Source organism: Bos taurus, chromosome 6 (genome assembly GCF_002263795.3).
Source record: "Bos taurus isolate L1 Dominette 01449 registration number 42190680 breed Hereford chromosome 6, ARS-UCD2.0, whole genome shotgun sequence".
NCBI classification, from domain to species: Eukaryota; Metazoa; Chordata; class Mammalia; order Artiodactyla; family Bovidae; genus Bos; species Bos taurus.
This window is the reverse complement of record NC_037333.1, coordinates 56,805,697-56,829,788: the sequence shown is the minus strand read 5'-3', so window position 1 is coordinate 56,829,788 and position 24,092 is coordinate 56,805,697. Positions and strand designations below refer to the sequence as shown.

At 40.7% G+C, this 24,092-nt stretch overlaps 2 protein-coding genes across 2 annotated transcripts in view; one reads left to right on the top strand and one right to left on the bottom strand.

The window, feature by feature from the left end:
- The window catches only part of NWD2 (NACHT and WD repeat domain containing 2), a 239,018-nt gene that overhangs the window by 17,183 nt on the left and 197,743 nt on the right, over positions 1 to 24,092 (bottom strand). Inside the window, exon 4 of the mRNA NM_001435023.1 lies at positions 3,582 to 3,785. Coding sequence (NP_001421952.1) covers positions 3,582 to 3,785 — 204 coding nt within the window. The remainder of the gene's footprint in view (positions 1 to 3,581; positions 3,786 to 24,092) is intronic.
- LOC101906734 (uncharacterized) overlaps positions 1 to 24,092 on the top strand; it is a 104,299-nt gene that overhangs the window by 55,726 nt on the left and 24,481 nt on the right. The window contains exon 4 of the mRNA XM_059887893.1: positions 16,941 to 17,046. Within this exon, the coding sequence (XP_059743876.1) occupies positions 16,941 to 17,042 (102 nt within the window). The 3' untranslated portion in view covers positions 17,043 to 17,046. The remainder of the gene's footprint in view (positions 1 to 16,940; positions 17,047 to 24,092) is intronic.

Sequence of the window (24,092 nt, the reverse complement as noted above, 5' to 3'; positions counted from 1 at the left end):
AGCTGAGCACCAAAGAATTAATGCTTTTGAACTGTGGTGTTGGAGAAGACTCTTGAGAGTCCCTTGGACTGCAAGGAGATCCAACCAGTCTATCCTAAAGGAGATCAGTCCTGAATATTCATCGGAAGGACTGATGCTGAAGCTGAAACTTCAATACTTTGGCCACCTGATGCAAAGAATTGACTCATTGGAAAAGACCCTGATGCTGGGAAAGATTGAAGGCAGGAGGAGAAGGGGACTACAGAGGATGAGATGGTTGGATGGCATCACTGACTCGACAGACGTGAGTTTGAGTAAGCTCTGGGAATTGGTAATGGATAGGGAAGCCTGGTGTGCTGCAGTCCATGGGGTCGAAAAGAGTTGGACACGACTGAGCAACTGAACTGACTGACTCATATGTTACTGTTTAATTGTCTTTAGTTGTTTCTTCCTCATTTTTTTTTATTCTCTAGGAAATAAAATAGGAGTGCCTACCAAGAAAGTAACATTTATAGAATCTTGCTGATAATCTTATTCAAACAATCATTTACTTAACAACAATTTATGCAGAAACATGGTTCAGTCAATAATTTAAACTTCCCTAGAGGCTCATAGTGGAGAAGGCGATGGCACCCCCCTCCAGTACTCTTGCCTGGAAAATCCCATGGGTGGAGGAGCCTGAAGGCTACAGTCCATGGGGTCGCAGAAGGTCAGACACGACTGAGCGACTTCACTTTCACATTTCACTTTCATGCATTGGAGAAGAAAATGGCAACCCACTCCAGTGTTCTTGCCTGGAGAATCCCAGGGATGGGGGAGCCTGGTGGGCTGACGTCTATGGGGTCATACAGAGTTAGACACAACTGAAGTGACTTAGCAGCAGCAGAGGTTTGAAGGAACAGCTAAAGCCAATTAAATATAGGTGTAACTTTTACAGCTTTGCAAAACTGGTTTATTGAGGTATCATGTTTTTTGATATCTACTTTACCAGCTACTGCCTTTACTCCTGGCATATTTACCTGGTGAATGGTTTGGGATTTACCCCAGTATTCTCCGTATTCTTCCAGATAATAACTTCAAAAAATACATTTGAGGAAGAAGAAGAATTGAGTAATCTGACATGATTTCATTTTGCATGGAGAAAATGCTTTCTGTTAAATGTCAGAATGGCCAAAACACAGGGATCTTAAATGAAGAGCTGTTGCTAACCCAGGGCTCTTCTTCTCTTGGATCTCCTGGGTACTGCATTATCAAGGATATTTTCTTTGGAAGAGGAATGGATATCTATGCCTTCTTTTCTTTTTAAAATTTTATTTTTTAATTTATTTGGCTGTGCAGTCTTTCTCTAGTTGTGGCAAGTGAAGGCTACTCTCTTATTTGCAATGGGTGGACTTCTCTTGTTGCGGAGCCTGGACTCTAGAATGTGGGCTCAGTAGTTGTGGTGCTTGGGCTTAGTTGCCCTGAAACATATGAAATCTTCCTGGACCAGCAATCAAACCCATGTCCCCTGCATTGGCAGGAGGATTCTTAACCACTAGACCATCAGGGAAGTCCTATGGCTTCTTTTCAACCTCTTTAAAAGGTCCAGGCAATAATTAGGCCCATCTGTTTTCTCCACCTCCTTCATTCAGTTTCAGGGGACACATGATGGATACATTTGGGAACAAAGTTGGAGAAGAGACAATGACACTTTCTATCACACTCAACTCAGTTTAGTTCAGTCACTCAGTCATGTCCAGCTCTTTGCAGCCCCATGAATCACAGCACGCCCGGCCTCCCTGTCCATCATCAACTCCTGGAGTTCACCCACGCTCATGTCCATCGAGTCGGTGATGCTATCCAGCCATCTCATCCTCTGTCGTCCCTTCTCCTCTTGCCCCCAATCCCTCCCAGCATCAGGGTCTTTTCCAATGAGTCAACTCTTTGCATGTGGTGGCCAAAGTATTGGAGTTTCAGCTTTAGCATCAGTCCTTCCAATGAAAACCCAGTCTTCTCTAACACCACAGTTCAAAAGCATCATTTCTTCAGCGCTCAGCTTTCTTGACAGTCCAACTCTCACATCCATACATGACCACTGGAAAAACCAGAGCCTTGACTAGATGGACCTTTGTTGGCAAAGTAATGTCTCTGCTTTTGAATGTGCTATCTAGGTTGGTCATAACTTTCCTTCCAAGGAGTAAGCATCTTTTAATTTCATGGCTGCAGTCACCATCTGCAGTGATTTTGGAGCCCCCAAAAATAAAGTCTGACACTGTTTCCACTGTTTCCCCATCTATTTCCCATGAAATGATGGGACCAGATGCCATGATCTTAGTTTTCTGAATGTTGAGCTTTAAGCCAACTTTTTCACTCTCCCTTTCACTTTCATCAAGAGGCTTTTTAGTTCTTCTTCACTCATGTATGCCACAACCTCTCTGCAAGGTTCTACATAAGGCACAAGAAAATAAATTACCAGTGTATGAAATGTTAAAGGAACATACTGAATTAAAAGAAAACTTTTTTATAGAGACTATAAAAAATAACTTGGCAGATTTTTTAAAAGATTGCCTCCTCAAAAAAAATCTTTTACAAATTAAAAATATAACTGTTGAATTTGAAAACTCAATGCACAGAGGAGACACAGCTGAAGAAGAAATTTGGTAAACTGGGAAAAAGATCAAAAGTGACTTTCCATATAACACAGAAAGATAAGGAAATTGATAATGTGAAAGATAATTAAGAGACATGGAGGATACAGATGCAAGCTATTGTATATGGGATGGATAAGCAACAAGGTCCTACTGCATAGCACAGGGAACTATATTCAGTATCCTGTGATAAACCATAATGGAAAAGAATATGAAAAAGAATGTATGTATATGTGTGTGTGTATATATATATATAGCAATCACTTTGCTGCTGCTGCTGCTGCTAAGTCGCTTCAGTCATGTCCGACTCTGTGCGATCCCATGGACTGCAGCCTACCAGGCTGCTCCACCCATGGGATTTTCCAGGCAAGAGTACTGGAGTTGGTTGCTATTGTCTTCTCCAAATCACTTTGCTATATAGCATAAATTAACACAACACTGTGAATCGACTATAGTTCAATAAAATTTAAAAAATTAAAAAAAAGAGATACGGAGGATAGAGTGAGGCAATCTATTGTACATGCAACTGACGAGCTAAAAGGAAAGAAGGAATAGAGGAGAGACAGTATTTGATGAGATGATGGCTGAGAATTTTCTAAAACTGATAGAATATATGAATTCACAAATGTAGGAAGCACAACATATACCAATAGGAATATATATACATTACAGTGAGATGATAAAAATACACATTTTCAGATAAACAGAACTTATCACTCTTTTGGAACTTCCAAAAGATATACTTCAGGAAGAAGGAAATGACCCCAGAAGGAAAGTCTAAGATATCAAAAAAGAAAGGTGAATTTGGAAGATTTCTTAGGTTTGGATTTAGTTGTTAAAAGGAAATTTAGAGTCCAGGGCAGAATAACTTTCTGTCTCCTGTGCCTTTTCTGTGGAGAAAAACCACTCCTGTGTGATGTAAACAGTTTAAAAATGTAGAGAGAGAGACACACTTTGGAGAGAAAGATAACTTACTGCATTTGTATTGCTTTTCAGCATTTCTGATTTGGGTCTGAGGTAATAAGCGGCTGGCACCGAGTTCTCATCCCGACAGTACCACTCTTCCAGTAACTTGGTGTCCAGCTTTGCCTCTATGGCAGCATCCAAGATCATTTCAAACTCTGAGGCTTCAACTTCTCCGGGGATTCGGATGTTCCCATATTTCTCACCTAATAGTCCCTGTGTGTCACCAAGAGAATTCAGTTTAGTGTATCAGCAAGAAAGTCTGTTTTAGTGTTCACGTCATATGACCACTCAATATGTATTAATGAATAGATAACAAGATACTTTATTCCATCACAGTGGATATGTTTGCACATGGATTATTTTGTAAGTAAAATTAGACCATTTATATTGTAGTGTAATAAATTCACATACTGAGATTGCATATTGGACAAATCCAAACTACAGAATTTTGTAACAAAGAAATTTCCCCAGAGTTTACATAATATAACAAAAGTTACCTATTTTGAGAATTTTGGTTGGTTCATGACAAAGAAAAATGATGTGTTGGACTCTATGAAATATCAAACATATAAACTCACAAACAAACAAAAATTGCTTTGTATAGAGTTAATAGTTTGATTCTAAGCCCCAGATTTACACAGCTACAAAGAAAGAAGTATGAAATCACTGAGTATGACAGATCCCTCTGGTAACTGAAAAAAATTAAAAATATAAACAAGATATCATTTTGTCCCTATTAAACTGGCAAAGGAAAATGTGCTCAGTGTTATGTGGACATATGAGAAAATGCCTCTGTAGAGCTGATGGGTATGTAAATTGATCCAATATTTCTTTGAAGGGTATTCTGATAATACATACGAAAAGACTTAAAATACATGACTTTTGGCAATTTTTCTTCTGGAAATCTGTCTTTAGAAAATAAGGATTAAAAAAAAAAAAAAAGAAAATAAGGATGTACATAACGACTTATCAGCATATTTATGCTGAACCTGTTTGAACAGAAAGGAGTTGAACCTAAGTGTCCAGCAAGTGGGAACACTTGAATACATTGAAACATAATTTGGTATCTCTATTCAAAGGATGTACCAAATTATGTTTTAGAACTCTATTGCTGCACAAAGATTTTTATAATCTATTAAGTAAAAAGGTGAGTTACAAAACAGTGTGTATAAGATGAATCTGATATTGTATATACATTATATATATATATATATATATGAGAAAGAGATCATATATATGTACAGATATAAACATAACATATACACATAGAGATTTTATAAGAATACACAGCAAGGTTACCAAGGGCTACTTTTCACTGAATGGTTTTAAATTTATTTTGATTGTTTTATGAATTTATTGCTTTTGTATTAAAATTTTTTTTACAATACAAAATGTATTATTTTGTAGTGATAAAAACTACAGATATTTAAATTTTTTACACCTGATGATGCTGTCTATACTCCTCGTGGAGCAACACTTTCAAAGGCTCCTCTAGGTGTTTGCTTAAGCCCATGGTTCTCAAAATGTCCTCAGAGCAGCACCATCTGTGTTATCTGGGAATTTGGTAGGCATGCAAGTTCTCAAGGCCCATCTCAGACCTCCTGAATCAGAAACTCTGCTGATATAGCTGAGTTTAATCTGTGTTTTAGCGAGCCCTCCAGGTGTCTGAACCACTGGTGTAAACTGTCAAAAATATTAGCTTACATGGCACCTGGCATTTCAATTAATCTTCAGTGTCTTATCTGGTAGAAATAGAAGGAATATACAGAACTCTAACATAGATCTATACTATCCAAGGCATGTTGGTCCGCTTTATAATATCCATAGGAAGATTTCTGTTTAATTTGTGGCCATCTTCATCCTTTCTTCCTGTTGACTAGCACCTTTGCCATAAGCTTCCACTACTGGAAGTCTACCCACTGGAAGGTGAATTGTGGTTTGGCTTCCTTGGGAGCATTTCTTACTATCTCTGCAACCCAGAATTTTCTTTTCATCTCAGACAGGCAGGTGGGAGAAGAAAAGTCCTGGATAGACCTGTTTCCTACATAAATTCATGACCTAAACTGTAATATAAGATGATAAACCTCATGAGGGCAGAGACCAGAGCTTTTTATTCCTAGCACATAGAAGTATTAAAAAGCATATTTATTGACTACTTGAACAAACCAAGACAGAGAAAGATATCCTTGGAGTTTGTTCTGTTCTTATTTGAAACTTCATCTTTTGTGTAAAGATAGTATTTCAGCTCTCAGCAGGTAAAGTAACAATTTGGGAAAGTACCAGTTTTGTCAGCAAACTTCACTTCAATCCTGAACACCAATTAAGAGCACTTTTATTTGAATCTGCATTTGTTTAGGGCTATTCATGACAACAGGCTGTATGTAACAAAAATAACGCCATTTAGACTTGTTTTTCACTTAACAATTCCTCTTCTAAAATCCCTTGTGTTAAACTTGGCTAAATGAGCAGGCATGACCTCTCATTCTACCACAGATACAGGCAGAGATGATCCTTTTATGGGGAGCCAGCCTGGTGAATGGACTACCCTGGTGGCTCAGATGGTAAAGAATCCACCTGCAATGCTGGTTCGTCCCCTGGGTTGGGAAGATCCCCTGGAGGAGGGCATGGCAACTCACTCCAGTATTCTTGCCTGGACAATCTCCACGGACAGAGGAGCCTGGTGGGCTGCAGGCTATGGGGTCACAAAGAGTCAGACATGACTGAGTGACTAAGCGCAGCACAGCACAGTCTGGTGAGTATCCTATTCCTCTTGGGTAATTCTGGATAAGGATAGTCAGGATCTTCAGTCAGAAATATCTGTTGTGAAGAGTGAGGTGTTTGTGTTGGGAGAGTTAGCTGCAAACTTACCTAGGCAAGGGAGGGACTAAGTGGACTTCTAAACAGTAGGGGTAGGACTTTTTGGAAGAATTCTCAAAGCAAACAATGGAGTTTGGTCATTGGATGAAAGACTTGGTAAACAACCAGAACATTAAATATGGGGTTTAGTAATTGACAATTCTTTAGCCAGCAACCAGTGAAGCCTAAGAATATGATGGACTCAGCAACCAAGATCCAGGGAAATACCAGCTGGATTTCAGGCATGAAGTAGGAAAGGGGACATAATAGCGACTAGTGAAATAAGATCATGTCCCAGGGAAGGACCATCATCTCTATATTATCAATTTATTGTTGGTTCTTCATCTTCTCTCTGCTCTAAATAAGGCTGGTCACAGAGTCTAGGCCAGGATCAAATCTATGGATCAGTTTCTGAAACATGCTTCATGATGACATGCACCACATCACCCAGGGGGTTTGTTAGCAGGTTACAAGATGCCGTCTCAGACCTAAGGACCACTGGGCTTGGGGAACCTAGAAATCTGGATTTTAAAATGTGGTTACAAATGAATCTATTGATTTCTCAATAGACTTTAAGGACCACTTGCTGTGGGCAATGCATATGTGGTCTCATGAGTAATGGTTCACAAGCACCAAAGGGACAAGACAGGGAACACAGCAGATCATTACAAAATAAATAGAAGGCTATTTAAAAATAATTATTTGAGTTGAACAGCTGGCACCAAATACTAACATTATTTGATCAATATAGTAAGGTAAAATATTCCTTCAGTTCAGTTCAGTTCAGTTCAATCGCTCAGTCGTGTCCGACTCTTTGTGACCCCATGAATCGCAGCACACCAGGCCTCCCTGTCCGTCACCAACTCCCAGAGTTCACTTAAACTCACATCCATCGAGTCAGTGATGCCATCCAGCCATCTCATCCTCTGTCGTCCCCTTCTCCTCCTGCCCCCACTCCCTCCCAGCATCAGAGTCTTTTCCACTGAGTCAACTCTTTGCATGAGGTGGCCAAAGTACTGGAGTTTCAGCTTCAGCATCATTCCCTCCAAAGAAATCCCAGGGAGATTACTAAAGAAGAAAAAAATATCCTTATCCCATTGAAATAGCAAATTATATTGAGCGCCTGCTATATATAAAGTGCTAACACAGAACTTCAGAAAAGTAATAATGTGAGATAGGCTTAGAGTTACTTATTGGATTGTTCTCCCCAAGTCTTTGCCTTCTCTCTATTGATTCTTCCTTTGGGTAGAATGCTCATAAATCATGAAGCAGTTACTTTTCAGGAGTCCCAAATAGGATTCTGTCTCAGTATTATCTCACTATTTGAAAAATGGCAAAAAGAGAAACAGTAAAAAGGGAATTTGCTACCACACTTTTCGGGAAGACTTTTTGGGGTTCTATGTGGCTACAGTTGGAGAAGGCAATGGCACCCCACCCCAGTACTCTTGCCTGGAAAATCCCATGGATGGAGGAGCCTGGTAGGCTGCAGACCATGGGGTCACGAAGAGTCGGACACGACTGAGCGACTTCACTTTCACTTTTCCCTTTCATGCACTGGAGAAGGAAATGGCAACCCACTCCAGTGCTCTTGCCGGGAGAATCCCAGGGATGGGGGAGCCTGGTGGGCCGCCGTCTATGGGGTCACACAGAGTTGGACGCGACTGAAGCGACTTAGCAGCAGTGACTACAGTTACAAGGTAACACACACAGCATACCTGTATCTGTCAGGAATGGCAACAGTCAATTTAGAGGAAGATACAGTCCAACTCAGTTACAAAGTTCAGCTTCCATGGCCAATGGTTCAGAGCAGGGGTAGAGATTCAGGGCTAAGTCTAAAATGCTAACAATAAAAGTGGCAGTGGCAAGACGGAGGTCCAGTCTTGGTTTCCTAATCAGACTGTTCCTTAGCCCTGTAGCCATGGAGAGTAGACATGCCGTAGGGATGACCCTACAGCAGCTGTAGAAACTATGCCCAAGAAAGCATTATTCTGTTCACTGTCAGTAGACTATTCACTCCCATAACAGAAGAAGAGTCAGATTTTCTACATCTTTCTGACCCCAATTTTCAAGAGGGTAATTTTTTGCTTGGTTAAACCAGTCTTTGGAGAAGGCAATGGCAAGCCACTCCAGTACTCTTGCCTAGAAAATCCCATGGATGGAGGAGCCTGGTGGGCTACAGTCCATGGGGTCGCCACGAGTCGGTCGCGACTGAGTGACTTCACTTTCACTTTTCACTTTCACGCAATGGAAAAGGAAATGGCAACCCACTCCAGTGTTCTTGCCTGGAGAATCCCAAGGACGGCAGAGCCTGGTGGGCTGCCGTCTATGGGGTTGCACAGAGTTGGACACGACTGAAGCAACTTAGCAGCAGCAGCAGCAGCAAACCAGTCTTGAGAGAACGGAGAAGTTAAATGTAAAAGAACTCTCTACTCTTTGTCATCCTTGCCTTCCTATGTGCTGAAATGGATACATCTAAGCCACTGCTTAGAGGAGTTCTCTTTTCTTTTGCACAAATAGCTTGGGTAAACCAGTTTTTGGAGAAATCTGATGAATAGTTGAGACCTATTGAAGAAAGTAGGGAAAATCACTAGACCATTCAGGTATGACCTAAATCAAATCCCTTATGATTATACAGTGGAAGTGAGAAATAGATTTAAGGGCCTAGATCTGATAGATAGAGTGCCTGATGAACTATGGAATGAGGTTTGTGACATTGTACAGGAGACAGGGAGCAAGACCATCCCCATGGAAAAGAAATGCAAAAAAGCAAAATGGCTGTCTGGGGAGGCCTTACAAATAGCTGTGAAAAGAAGAGAAGCAAAAAGCAATGGAGAAAAGGAAAGATATCAGCATCTGAATGCAGAGTTCCAAAGAATAGCAAGAAGAGATAAGAAAGCCTTCTTCAGCGATCAATGCAAAGAAATAGAGGAAAACAACAGAATGTGAAAGACTAGAGATCTCTTCAAGAAAATTAGAGATACCAAGGGAATATTTCATGCAAAGATGGGCTCGATAAAGGACAGAAATGGTATGGACCTAACAGAAGCAGAAGATATTCAGAAGAGGTGGCAAGAATACACAGAAGAACTGTACAAAAAAGATCTTCACGACCCAGATAATCACGATGGTGTGATTACTGACCTAGAGCCAGACATCCTGGAATGTGAAGTCAAGTGGGCCTTAGAAAGCATCACTACGAACAAAGCTAGTGGAGGTGATGGAATTCCAGTTGAGCTATTTCAAATCCTGAAAGATGATGCTATGAAGGTGCTGCACTCAATATGCCAGCAAATTTGGAAAACTCAGCAGTGGCCACAGGACTGGAAAAGGTCAGTTTTCATTCCAATCCCAAAGAAAGGCAATGTCAAAGAATGCTCAAACTACTGCACAATTGCACTCATCTCACACGCTAGTAAAGTAATGCTCACAATTCTCCAAGCCAGGCCTCAGCAATATGTGAACCGTGAACTTCCTGATGTTCAAGCTGGTTTTAGAAAAGGTAGAAGAACCAGAGATCAAATTGCCAACATCCACTGGGTCATGGAAAAAGCAAGAGAGTTCCAGAAAAACATCTACTTCTGCTTTACTGACTATGCCAGAGCCTTTGACTGTGTGATCACAATAAACTGTGGGAAATTCTGAAAGAGATGGGAATACCAGACCACATGACCTGCCTCTTGAGAAATCTGTATGCTGGTCAGGAAGCAACAGTTAGAACTGGACATGGAACAATAGACTGGTTCCAAATAGGAAAAGGAGTACGTCAAGGCTGCATATTGTCTAGACTGGTTCCAAATAGGAAAAGGAGTACGTCAAGGCTGCATATTGTCACCCTGCTTATTTAACTTATATGCAGAGTACATCATGAGAAACGCTGGACTGGAAGAAACACAAGCTGGAATCAAGATTGCTGGGAGAGATATCAATAACCTCAGATATGCAGATTATACCATCCTTATGGCAGAAAATGAAGAGGAACTAAAAAGCCTCTTGATGAAAGTGAAGGAGGAGAGTGAAAAAGTTGACTTAAAGCTCAACATTCAGAAAACGAAGATCATGGCATCTGGTCCCATCACTTCATGGGCAATAGATGGGGAAACAGTGGAAAGAGTGTCAGACTTTATTTTTCTGGGCTCCAAAATCACTGCAGATGGTGACTGCAGCCATGAAATTAAAAGACGCTTACTCCCTGGAAGGAAAGTTATGACCAACCTAGATAGCATATTGAAAAGCAGAGACATTACTTTGCCAACAAAGGTCCATCTAGTCAAGGCTATGGTTTTTCCAGTGGTCATGTATGGATGTGAGAGTTGGACTGTGAAGAAGGCTGAGCGCTGAAGAATCGATGCTTTTGAACTGTGGTGTTGGAGAAGACTCTTGAGAGTCCCTTGGACTACAAGGAGATCCAACCAGTCCATTCTGAAGGAGATCAACCCTGGGATTTCTTTGGAAGGAATGATGCTGAAGCTGAAACTCCAGTACTTTGGCCACCTCATGCGAAGAGTTGACTCATTGGAAAAGACTCTGATGCTGGGAGGGATTGGGGGCAGGAGGAGAAGGGGACGACAGAGGATGAGATGGCTGGATGGCATCACTGACTCGATGGACGTGAGTCTGAGTGAACTCTGGGAGCTGGTGATGGACAGGGAGGCCTGGCGTGGGGTGATTCATGGGGTCACAGTTGGACATGACTGAGTAACTGAACTGAACTGAACTGATATTTGATATTGCATCGAGGTCCATATATATTAGTTATATCATTGCTCAGTCTGCCTGCATGACCCTGAATTAAAGAAATGCATATGGCTGAAATAATTTTCAACTTTTCATTGAGTTGTTTGAATATTCTGTCAATATACACATGAACATAAGTTTATGGGATTTCTCCTGAGTCTGGAAATTCATAATTGCCTCTCCCATTCACCTAATCAAATGGCCCATCTTGAAACACTGAAGATGTCTAATATTAGGTAGGAAGCAACAATCCAAATGAGTCCTTAAATACAACCTGGGAATTAAGCCCAAATGATTGAAAAGTCTAAGAAAAACTTCTAGTGTAGTTTCTGTATATAAAATTCTAGAATAAGAAATACTTCTAGAGGCTTTGGAACTAGATAGAGGTGTTTGCACAATATTGTAAATGTACTAATGCCACAGAATTGTTCACTTTACAGTGGTTAATTCTATGTGATATGAATTTCACGTCAATTTTTTTAAAAAGAAATAGTTTTTGAGCTATTGATTTCCTTGCAACTGAGAACTTAAGTGTAAAAGGACTCTCTACTCTTTGTATCATCTTTTCCTTCCTTATGCTGATATGGATATGTCTAAGCCACTGCTTTCAAAGGCTTAGGGATAACATTTTCTTTCCCCTCAATTGATTTTTCTTTTCCTTTGCACAAGCATTGATTTTTTTTGATTTGTCCTTGTCCTCTCCCATTCCCCCCCAAGTTCTTTATGTGTGGTTAGTTCTGCCTGGGTGTGCAATTGAGAATCTTTGAAGTCTGAGTCTGATGCCATGCAGTTTTTCTTGCAGCAAACAGAAGAGAGAGGTTGATGTATTCTCCATAGTGTTGGTGAGCTCAGTATGTCTTTGCTTTTTCTCTGTTGTGGGATATCAGGAAAGACTGGTGAGGACAGTCTTTCTAGGGTTATGGAAGCTAGGCTTCAAAGGCAGGTGGGCAATTGCTCCCTGGGCTACTGTTGATGAGCCATCATTCATGGGAAAGCTGCAAGAGAAAGGCGAGATTCCATCACCTGCGTCCCCTCCCCCCATTGATGCCATAACAAACCGAAGTACATACTCTTCAAATGCCCCATTCCCTTCAACCCAGTCACTAATGCAAGGTAGGTGGAACTATTCCTTCCTTTCTTTAAGCCTCTCTATTATTTCTTAAGGGGCTTTCCTGGTAGTTCAGCTGGTAAAGAATCTGCTGAAATGCAGGAGACTCTGGTTCAATTCCTGTGTTGGGAAGATCCCCTGTAGAAGGGATAAAATTCACATTAATACATACAGTTTGCTGTTGTACTTGATTTCATTTAATGTTCATGATTCTGTGAAATAGGGAGTTGCAGCAGAGGACACCAAAGCTTACAGACCTCACCTGGCTTGTCCAAACCACCTCTCTAAGAAGGTGTGGAGATACTAACGCTTGAATATAGGGCTTTCAGTAATCTCATTCTTTCTACTTCATCAAGTTATATGGTGCTGTGCTCCCTCCTAAGAGTACCTGCAGATGGCTTACATCCTTGTGATGACTGTTTTAGTCAGGCCATTACACATGTCTGTGCAAGCATGCACTGCACACTTCCAGGGGCCACTGTTCACAAGGACTGCAGGATGTTCAGTGTTATGGCCTTGGGTGTTGCATTCGATTTATCTGCCATTGGGTGGAGAGACGAAGATGATTGTGATGTAGTCCCTGGAGCTCACAGCCAACATTTATAGTCAGTCCTCTGTTGCTGAATGAGATAAATAAACAATTCCAAGAATCATCTGAACCTGCTTCACACACTTGATGCTATTTTCTCAATGTTTTTCCAAAGTCAAGAAACACCTTCACAACTGACTTAAGATTTTCTAAATAAACATAAGATAACTTAGTTAGCAGTGGATTGCAACTCGATTACTCATACTTTGTGTCCTGTGTCACAGGGAATGAAAGAAACTGGAGAAAGGGGGATATGATGCTTGGTTTTATGTATCATCTTGACCATGGGGTGCCCAGATATTTGGCGGAACATTATTTGGGGTGTGTCTGTGAGGGTGTTTCTGGATGAGATTAGCATTTGAATCAGCAGACTGAGTGAAGTGTTAATAGACTGCCTTCTTGAGTATGAGTGGACATCATCCAGTTCATTGAGGGCCTGAATAGAATAAAAAGATGGAAGAAGGAAAAAGTCCCTTTCTGTTTGACTGTGTTGAGCTGGGGCATTGGTCTTTTCCAGCACTTGGACTAGGACTTCTATCACAGGCATTGGTGGGTCTCAGGTTTTTGGACTCAGGTTGGAACTACACAACTGGTTTCCTGAGGATCTAGCTTGCAGAGGGAAGATCATGGAAGCTTTTGGCCTCCATGATCATATGAGCTAATTTCTTATAATCATAAATATATATACCCCTTTATATTATAATCTCCTATTGGTTCTGTTTTTTCTGGAGAACTGTGACTAATACAGGGGATGAATTGGAACTAATAATGACAAATAACTAAAACATTATTTCTTAGGACTACATAATGTCCATACTAAGGATGATCTAGATAAGATCTTTAAGAAAGATATGTTTAGCATCAACAGACAAAAGGGTAATACCTTTAGATAACTGTTCATCTCTCAGTCATTAGAGATACACTCTTGTATTCATGGTTGCCAAGATTGGATGTTAGCAGATATACTTAGCACATAATGTTTAGCATTTTTCATGTCATTCAATTATCCAGATACCCATGATGAAACTGTCAGTGTATAATGACTATTTACATCTTGTATCTTTCTGGGGAAAAAATATCCATTCTCACAGTGAGTCTGTGTTTCATGTACCACAAACAAGAGTTTCTGAAATAGGATATATAGACACAGAGACATTAATGCATGCAAAAAATATATTTTGAGGTTAGAAAAAGGCAAAATGTTAGGAGTAACCTTAGAAAGTCACTGAACCTCCTTGGGTCTCAGCTTTTACATCTGTAAGTAGAGATAAAGTTTTACCTTTGGTCATATATCTGCTCTGGTTTCTTTTGCGAATCGAATAGTTACTCCAGGTAAAAGTGCTCTGTGAAGTGTAAATACTTGGCAATATTTAAGACACCATTACTTTAAACAGTTTATAGAGAAACATACATACTCAGTGCACTCAAACATACATACAGCAAAAACAAGACCAGGAGCTGACTGTAGCTCAGATCATGAACTCCTTATTGCCAAATTCAGACTTAAATTGAAGAAAGTAGTGAAAACCACTAGACCATATAGGTATGACCTAAATCAAATCCCTTATGATTATACAGTGGAAGTGAGAAATAGATTTAAGGGCCTGGATCTGATAGATACAGTGCCTGATGAACTATGGAATGAGGTTCGTGACAATGTACAGGAGACAGGGAGCAAGACCATCCCCATGAAAAAGAAATGCAAAAAAGCAAAATGGCTGTCTGGGGAGGCCTTACAAATAGCTGTGAAAAGAAGAGAAGCGAAAAGCAAAGGAGCAAAGGAAAGATATCAGCATCTGAATGCAGAGTTCCAAAGAATAGCAAGAAGAGATAAGAAAGCCTTCCTCAGTGATCGATGCAAAGAAATAGAGGAAAACAACAGAATGGGAAAGACTAGAGATCTCTTCAAGAAAATTAGAGATACCAAGGGAATATTTCATGCAAAGATGGGCTCGATAAAGGACAGAAATGGTATGGACCTAACAGAAGCAGAAGATATTCAGAAGAGGTGGCAAGAATACACAGAAGAACTGTACAAAAAAGATCTTCATGACCCAGATAATCACGATGGTGTGATTACTGACCTAGAGCCAGACATCCTGGAATGTGAAGTCAAGTGGGCCTTAGAAAGCATCACTACGAACAAAGCTAGTGGAGGTGATGGAATTCCAGTTGAGCTCTTTCATATCCTGAAAGATGATGCTGTGAAAGTGCTGCACTCAATATGCCAGCAAATTTGGAAAACTTAGCAGTGGCCACAGGACTGGAAAAGGTCAGTTTTCATTCCAATCCCAAAGAAAGGCAATGTCAAAGAATGCTCAAACTACCGCACAATTGCACTCATCTCACATGCTAGTAAAGTAATGCTCAAAATTCTCCAAGCCAGGCTTTAGCAATATGTGAACTGTGAACTTCCTGATGTTCAAGATGGTTTTAGAAAATGCAGAGGAACCAGAGATCAAATTGCCAACATCCGCTGGATCATGAAAAAAGCAAGAGAGTTCCAGAAAAACATCTATTTCTGCTTTATTGACTATGCCAAAGCCTTTGACTGTGTGGATCACAATAAACTGTGGGAAATTCTGAAAGAGATGGGAATACCAGACCACCTGATCTACCTCTTGAGAAATTTGTATGCTGGTCAGGAAGCAACAGTTAGAACTGGACATGGAAGAATAGACTGGTTCCAAATAGGAAAAGGAGTACGTTGAGGCTGTATATTGTCACCCTGCTTATTTAACTTATATGCGGAGTACATCATGAGAAACGCTGGACTGGAAGAAGCACAAGCTGGAATGAAGATCGCTGGGAGAAATATCAATAACCTCAGATATGCAGATAAACACCACCCTTATGGCAGAAAGTGAAGAGGAACTAAAAAGTCTCTTGATGAAAGTGAAAGAAGAGAGTGAAAAAGTTGGCTTAAAGCTCAACATTCAGAAAACGAAGATCATGGCATCTGGTCCCATCACTTCATGGGAAATAGATGGGGAAACAGTGGAAAGAGTGTCAGACTTTATTTTTTTGGGCTCGAAAATCACTGCAGATGGTGACTGCAGCCATGAAATTAAAAGACGCTTACTCCGTGGAAGGAAAGTTATGACCAACCTAGATAGCATATTGAAAAGTAGAGCCAGTACTTTGCCAACAAAGGTCCATCTAGTCAAGGCTATGGTTTTTCCAGTGGTCATGTATGGATGTGAGAGTTGGACTGTGAAGAAGGCTGAGTGCTGAAGAATTGATGCTTTTGAACTGTGGTGTTAGAGAAGACTCTTGAGAGTCCCTTGGACTGCAAGGAGTTCCAACCATTCTGAAGGAGATCAGCCCTGGGATTTCTTTGGAGGGAATGATGCTGAAGCTGAAACTCCAGTACTTTGGCCACCTCATGCGAAGAGTTGACTCATTGGAAAAGACTCTGATGCTGGGATGGATTGGGGGCAGGAGGAGAAGGGGATGACAGAGGATGAGATGGCTGGATGGCATCACTGACTCGATGGACGTGAGTCTGGGTGAACTCCGGGAGTTGGTGATGGACAGGGAGGCCTGGCGTGCTGCGATTCATGGAGTCACAGAGTCGGACATGACTGAGCGACTGAACTGAACTGAACTGAATAGAAATATACACCTGGATAGATTGAGAAGGGAAAGAAATGTCTCTTGATTAAAGAAAGACAAACAGAAGATAGAAAGGAGGAAAAAATGGGTAAATGGTTGTTTACAGGTGGTGTGAAGGTGAGACATTACATGGGGAGACAAGAACAAACTCCTCCACTCTTCAGGGTGGGGAAAAAGAGGCTTAAAAGAATGAACCTGGGTTAACAGTGTCAGTGTCTAGAACAGCAACAGATGTGTGGAATTAACTTTACAGAGAACACAGGCAGGCTTAGGGGGAGCTGACAACCCACATGCAAAACATAAATTAAAAAAAAAAATTGAAGACCTAACCTTCCATGTGAATGAGATAGGGTCTTTAAGGAGGTAATTAAGGTTATGTGAGGTCATAAAGGTAGAGCCTTAATCCACTCTGGTGCCCTTCTAAGACAAGGTAGTAACGCTAAAACCCCTTTTTTTGGTCAAACAGGAACACAAGAGGAGGCAGCCATCTTCAAGCCAAGGAGAGCTTTATCATCACAGCCCCGCCATGCTCTACCTTGATCCAGACTTCCAAATTCCAGAACTGTGAGAAAGTAAGTTTCTGTTGTTTAAGCCACCCCTTCTCTGGTATTTTGTTATGGAAGTCTGAGCTAATATAAGCATAAAGATGAAAAAAAATGAAGCAGTTTTTGTTAACACAATATTTGGTATCATTGGCAATTCATCCTAAAATGTATTGAGAGGGCAAAGCTGTAGATTAAGTGATTTACCTAACAGAATAGCTAAGTTAATGCTATGATTTAGTTTTTTCGAGAGTCTCATCTCCTATAAAACTATAATTTACCTTTTTTTCTTAAAATTTATATTCATAGTTTAACTATGGTTATTAAATTTATACATTGAAACCCATCACTGAACTTAACTGATACAAATAATATTTACTTATATCCATGTAATTCTGCTACCCTTTACTTAGTGCCATGTGCTTTTCTCTGTAACAAAGTTTCATTACCTGAAAAATAACACAACTATTATTCTGTGAAAAAATTTCAGTCTAAAATGGAACCAGAGGATATATATTCTTAGGAAAGCAAATCTTAAGGTCTGAGAGACTGATTTCTTGTAAAATCCTGATTTACAGAGAACTGATAATATTGGAATTTTCTTAAATTAATCAGGGATTGTCTCACATTAACCTCGGAAAATTAGGCTGATGGTTTCCAGAAGCATGAGCAAGAAGTGACCAGGGTGGGGTTGGTCTCACAAAATAAGCTGAGTTGAGCTTTGTTTGTATGACTGGACTGGTTTTATCTGCTTGAGGAATTTTTAAAGTTGGCTTCTGTTTATTTTTGACTTTAACAGACTCTCCCTGAACTCTCCCCTCTTTACATTTCCTGCCCATAAAGACAGCCTCCCTCAAAGGCTCATCAGACTCGCTACAGTTTGCATATTTCAAATTGCAGTTCTTCTCCTACTCCTGAATAAACTCAGCTTTTTGTAATTTCAAGCTTGCCTTATTTTACCCTTTTATTTAAGTTGACAATTCCTAAAATACATTGGAGCAGAGGAAACAGCCAAAAGGGTAAAAAGGGTTGGGCAATAATACCATGTTGGAATTTGTAGCTAATTTAAATCAGTTCAAAGTTCAGGTTACAACCCTAACTGCAAACAGTTGCCTTATAAAACCAAGAACTGTGTAAAGATTACTCAGATTCTAAAATGCTAGAGAAAGAATTCATTGAGAATGTGAATACAGAAGAGCAGGGTTTTATTGTTGTTGTTTTGCTTGCTTGTTTTTTACAGGGGGTAGTGGGTAAAGAATCCGCCTGCAATTCAGGAGACTCTGGTTCAATTCCTGGGTTGGGAAGATCCGCTGGAGAAGGGATAGGCTACCCACTCCAGTATTCTTGGGCTTCTCTTGTAGCTCAGCTGGCAAAGAATCTGCCTGTAATGTGGGAGACTTGTGTTCAATCCCTGGATTGGAAAGATCCTCTGGAGTAAGGGAAAGGCTACCCACTCCAGTATTCTGGCCTGGAGAATCCCATGGACTGTATAGCCCATGGGGTCACAAACAGTTGGCAATGACTGAGTGACTTTCACTTCAGTGGGGAGAGAGTTTGGACATATTAGATGTGAGATGCTATTATTTAAGTGGTACTGTCTATGAAGCGATTAGAAATGGATCTATAAAGTCAAAAGAGCAATTTGGCTGGAAACGTAATCCTGGAAATCATCATGCATTCATTCAACAAATATTTATTGGGCACTTGACTCACAGGGTGACTCATCATTTCGGTTTGCTCAGGATTATCCCAGTTTGAGGAGCTTCCCTGGTGGCTCAGATGGTAAAGAATCCACCTGCAATGCGGGAGACCTGGCTTCAATGCCTGAGTTGGGAAGATCCCCCGGAGGAGGGCATGGCAACCAACTCCAGTATTCTTGCCTGGAGAATTACATGGACAGAGGAGCCTGGTGGGCTATGGTTCATGGAGATGCAAAGAGTCAGACACAGTTGAGTGACTAAGCACAGCACATCCCAGTTTGAGCAATGAACATCCTTGGAGCCCCCTTATTCCCAGGGAAGGCAGGAAGGTTGGTGATACTAACAAGACCATCACGATCTCCCACTCCTTTTGGGCTTTCCTTCTGGGAGAGCAGTCAGAGATCTGTATGCATTAAATAGTTCAAGAAGGAATTAGAGTGAAAAGAGCACAAGGTTGAGGATCACCAACCTTTGAGTGGGAACAGAAGCAGGAGGTGGAAGAGTAGAATGGTGTCATAAAAGAGCAGAGAGGAGAGAATGGTAATATTCAAAATTTTTGTACAGAGTTCTTATATAGCAATGGGAAAATGGACAAACACATCGACAGGTTCTTAGGAGCAGAAGAACCAATGCCAGTAAGCATGAAAGATAGTAATAATACTTAACTCTATTAATACTCAGAGGATGGCAAATGAAAACACATATGATCAGATCTTTTTGCTTATCAAACAGAAAAAATAATACTTAGTGGTGTCCAGGCAATAAGCAAATGGGCACTCAAGACAAAGAGTGCCAGTAAAAGTAGGTAGAACTTTGCTGAGAATGTAATTTGGCAGTAGGTATAAAATTCCACTTTTAGAAATCCATCTTACTATATATATAAAGATTTGTGTACAAAGAAGTTCAGCAATTTTTAGCTTATATCTTTGCATTATTCCATAAGAGACTTAATTTATCCATTTTTAAAATCAGTGTTAATATAAACAAAACAGTAAAATCACCCACCATATTACTAATTTACATAATGGGGGAGACAGAATTCTGCTTAAGTTTTTATATTCTAACTCTGAGAAATTGATAAATAGAGAAACATACAAAGCGTAAAATAATTGCCCCCACAGCCTGGCTTGAAAATTCAACATTTGGTCATATTTTCAAGTGATTTTTAGAAAATTAGCAGACTCTTTTTTAGAAGTTTTAGACTTATAGAAAACTTAAGCAGAGAGTACTGAAGTTCCCGCATATCACCCTTCTCCCCCAATTTCCCCTATTTTTAACATCTCCTATTGTATGGTACATTTGCTATAATTATGGAACCAATATTGGCACATTTTATGAGTTAAAACACAGTTTATTCAGATTTCCTTGTTGATTAGTCACTACGTCATGTCCGACTATTTGCGACCCCATGAACTGCAGCACACCAGGCTTTCCTGTCCTTCACTATCTCCCTGAGTTTGCTCAAACTCCTATCCATTGAGTCAATGATGCCATCCAGCTATCTCATCCTCTGACACCCACTTCTCCAACCTGCCCTCAATCTTTCCCAGCATCAGGGTCTTTTCCAACGAGTCAGCTCTCCACATCAGGTGGCCAAAGTATTGGAGCTTAAGCATCAGTTCTTCGAGTGAATATTCAGAGTTGATTTGGTTTAGAATTGACTGGTTTGATCTCTTCCCAGTCCAACGGACTCTCAAGAGTCTTCTCCAGCACCACAGTTCAAAAGCATCAATTCTTTGGTGCCCAGACTTCTTTATGGTCCAACTCTCACTTCTCTCATCAGATTTCTTTCAGTTCAGCTCAGTTCAGTTGCTCAGTCGTGTCTGACTCTTTGTGACCCCATGAATTGCAGCACACTGGGCCTCCCTGTCCATCACCAACTCCCAGAATTCACTCAAACTCATGTCCATCGAGTCGGTGATGCCATCCAGCCATCTCATCCTCTGTCGGGCCCTTTTCCTCCTGCCCCCAATCCCTCCCAGCATCAGAGTCTTTTCCAATGAGTCAATTCTTCGCATGAGGTGGCCAAAGTACTGGAGTTTCAGCTTTAGCATCATTCCGTCCAAAGAACTCCCAGGGCTGATCTCCTTTAGAATGGACTGATTGGATCTCCTTGCCGTCCAAGTCAGATTTCTTTAGTTTTTACTTAATATTTTTCTTGTTCCAGGATGTCATATTACTTTTAGCTGTCATTTCTCCTTGAAAGTGAAAGTTGCTCAGTCGTGTCCAACTCTTTGTGACCCCAAGGACTGATTATACAGTCCATGGAATTCTCTAGGGCATAATACTGGAGTGGGTAGCCTTTCCCTTCTCCAGGGCATCTTCCCAACCCAGTGATGGAACCCAGGTCTCCTGCACTGCAGGCGGATTCTTTACCACCTCCTTAGGCTCCTGCCAAATGTGACCCTTTCTTGTTGTTGTTTGGTCACTAAGTTGTGTGTGACTCTGCGACCCGATGGACTGTAGCACGACAGGCTTCCCTGTCTTCACCATCTTCCTGGAATTTGCTCAAACTCATGGCCATTTCCTTAGGTTTTATTTTTGATTAATATTCCTCTAAATAATCAAGGGAGTCACATATTTTGCAGGATGCCCACTACTGGAATTTACTTGATGTTTTTCTCATTATTAGACTTGAATTATTGGTTCTGGGAAGAATTTTCCTCATAAAAATGGTACTTAGGCTCATATGAATAGTAACCTTGGTCACCTGACTGAAGTAGTGTTGGCTGGGTTTCTCTACTGTAAAATTGCCCCCCAGGCCCAATATCATAGTGTACTCTCTGGAAGGAAGTCACTACGTGTAGCCCCCTCTCAAGGGGTGGGAGTTGTACTCCCCTCCTTTAGGGTGAAGTATCTACATAATTTACATAATCTACCTAACTTAGACTTGTGCACAGAATTTATTAATTTTTCTAATTAAAAAAAGTTATTTTTGAAATGTACACACTGCTTTACTTTTTTATTTATTAGTGGCTGTGCTCGGTCTTTGCTGCTACACACAGGCTTTCTCTAGTTGCAGTGCCTGGGGGCTCCTCTCTAGTTATGGTGTGTGGGCTTCTCATTGCAGTGGCTTCTCTTGTTATGGAGCACAGGCTCTAGGGTGAGCAGGCTTCAGCAGTTTGCAGCACAGGGGCTCATTAGTTGTGGCTCGAGAGCCCTAGAGTGTGCAGGCTTCAGCAGTTGTATGCTCGGGCTCAGTAGTTGTGGTGCATAGGCTTAGTTGCTCTGCAGTATATGGAATCTTCCTGGACCAGGGATTGATCCCATGTCCCCTGCGTTGGCCGGCAGATTCTTATCCACTGCACCAGCAGGGAGGTCTTCCAATTACATTTTTATGTCAGTAGGGACTTGTGGCTATTTTATATTTTGGGTTATAATCCAATGTTACCTTATTTTGTTGCTCAAATTATTCCAGCTTTGGCCATTGGAAGTTCTTTCACTTGACTTCTGGGTCCCTTTAACGTACCACCAAGATTGTGGCAATTTTTATTTTCTAAGAACTACTTATTTTCTGGCATAAGATGCTCCAGGCTTATCTTGTGTATTTCCTGCTTCAGTCTCAGAATCTGTTTCTCCAAAGAGCTCCTATTCTTTTTATTGGAGAATGGAATTGGAAACCAAGATCTGGGTGCAACATGTGTTTGTTATTACTGCAGTTCATTTATTTTAGGCCCTCTCAGAATGATATATGTGTATGCTGCTGCTACTGCTTAGTCGCTTCAGTTGTGTCTGGCTCTGTGTGACCCCATAGACGGCAGCCCACCAGGCTCCCCCGTCCCTGGGATTCTCCAGGCAAGAACACTGGAGTGGGTTGCCATTTCCTTCTCCAGTGCATGAAAGTGAAAAGTGAAAGTGAAGTTGCTCAGTTGTGTCCGACTCTTCGCAACCCCATGGACTGCAGCCTACCAGGCTCCTCCATCCATGGGATTTTCTAGGCAAAAGTACTGGAGTGGGGTGCCATTGCCTTCTCTGGATATGTGTGTATACTAACCTGTGTATATACACATATCAAAAAATATTTCCATAGGTAACCATCTGTGCTCCATATTGAGTTGTTAGTCATACACTTAAATTATCTCAAATGTGAGCTCTCCATCAACTTCATAACTAATATCTTCAACTCTAACTTCTTACCACATGGATCATTCTAGGTACCTCCTCTTGCTGATCTTTACATTTTGACTCCAACTGTAAGAAATCTGGATCCCACCATCTGCCATTCATTTACTTAGTTCAATTCCAATACACATGACAGCAGTATCAGGATTACAAGCCTCCATCCTTGTAGGAAATGGTCTTATTGAAATAAATACCATTCTTAAGTGTAGCTCCTTTTGCCTTTAGTCTTACAGACTCCGTTTCCAACAGACATTTTTAAAATAAAATAAATAAAATATAGCAGATAAAATTGAATTCTCCCTTGATCTGCAGATCCAAGAGGATTCTCCTCTTCCTTCCCAAGGAGCACAAACTATAAGTCTTCACATATTATATAGTCTTTCAGTCTATTTTTATATTTTATATGTATAAATATAATCTATTTTTATATTTTATACATACATGATATTTATGGGCATTTTATTTTAAAACTTAAATAAATTATATAGGAGGCATATTCTACTATTTTTATGCTTTTTTTTCATGATGCCTCTATGTTGATAAATTTAGATCTAGGCCATTTCTATGTCTAGCCAAACATCCCATCATAAGAATATTAAACATTTTCTTCACCACTTTCCTGGTGATGAGTATTTAGATTCTTCTAGTTTGTTTTTTACTTTTGTAAATAACAACGTAGTAAATATCCTATCAAGTTAGCAAATATTGAGGGCATTATGTCAGTAGAAATGACATTAATTTATGTTAACATAGAAAAAGGCCCATGCTCAGATTTGATATCTGACTCCTTACTTTAAAATATGGATTCTAGCAATTTTTCGTGCGTATGAAGCCTGGTGCTGACAGCCACTGTCCGGCTAGCTGGTCCTTGTCCTGGCCTGGACACATTGTACAGTGCTTGGCCCACAGCAGGCTCTCACTGTTCCTCCTGTTGCCTTGCAGGGGTCAACCCAGGTCTGTGTGTCTAAGGGTTCTTTCAGAGCTGCCTGTGTGTGTGTAGATCCTGCTGAGGCCTTTCAGTGCTGCTTTGAAAGCCTTACAAAAGAAGCTGAATCGCCCGTGCGTGTACTGCTGGCCCACAGTTCCAAGCAAAGTTTCTTTTTTGAATTAAGGACAGAGCAGACAGGCCTAGGAGGAAGCCTGGCATGTGCACCATGGGCCCAAGAACTGAAGAGAAGAAAGCTGGGCTCATTAGGTGTTAACTATTTTAATGACGGGCAGGGTTTTATTTTGTTGGTTTGTTTTTTGGCTGCA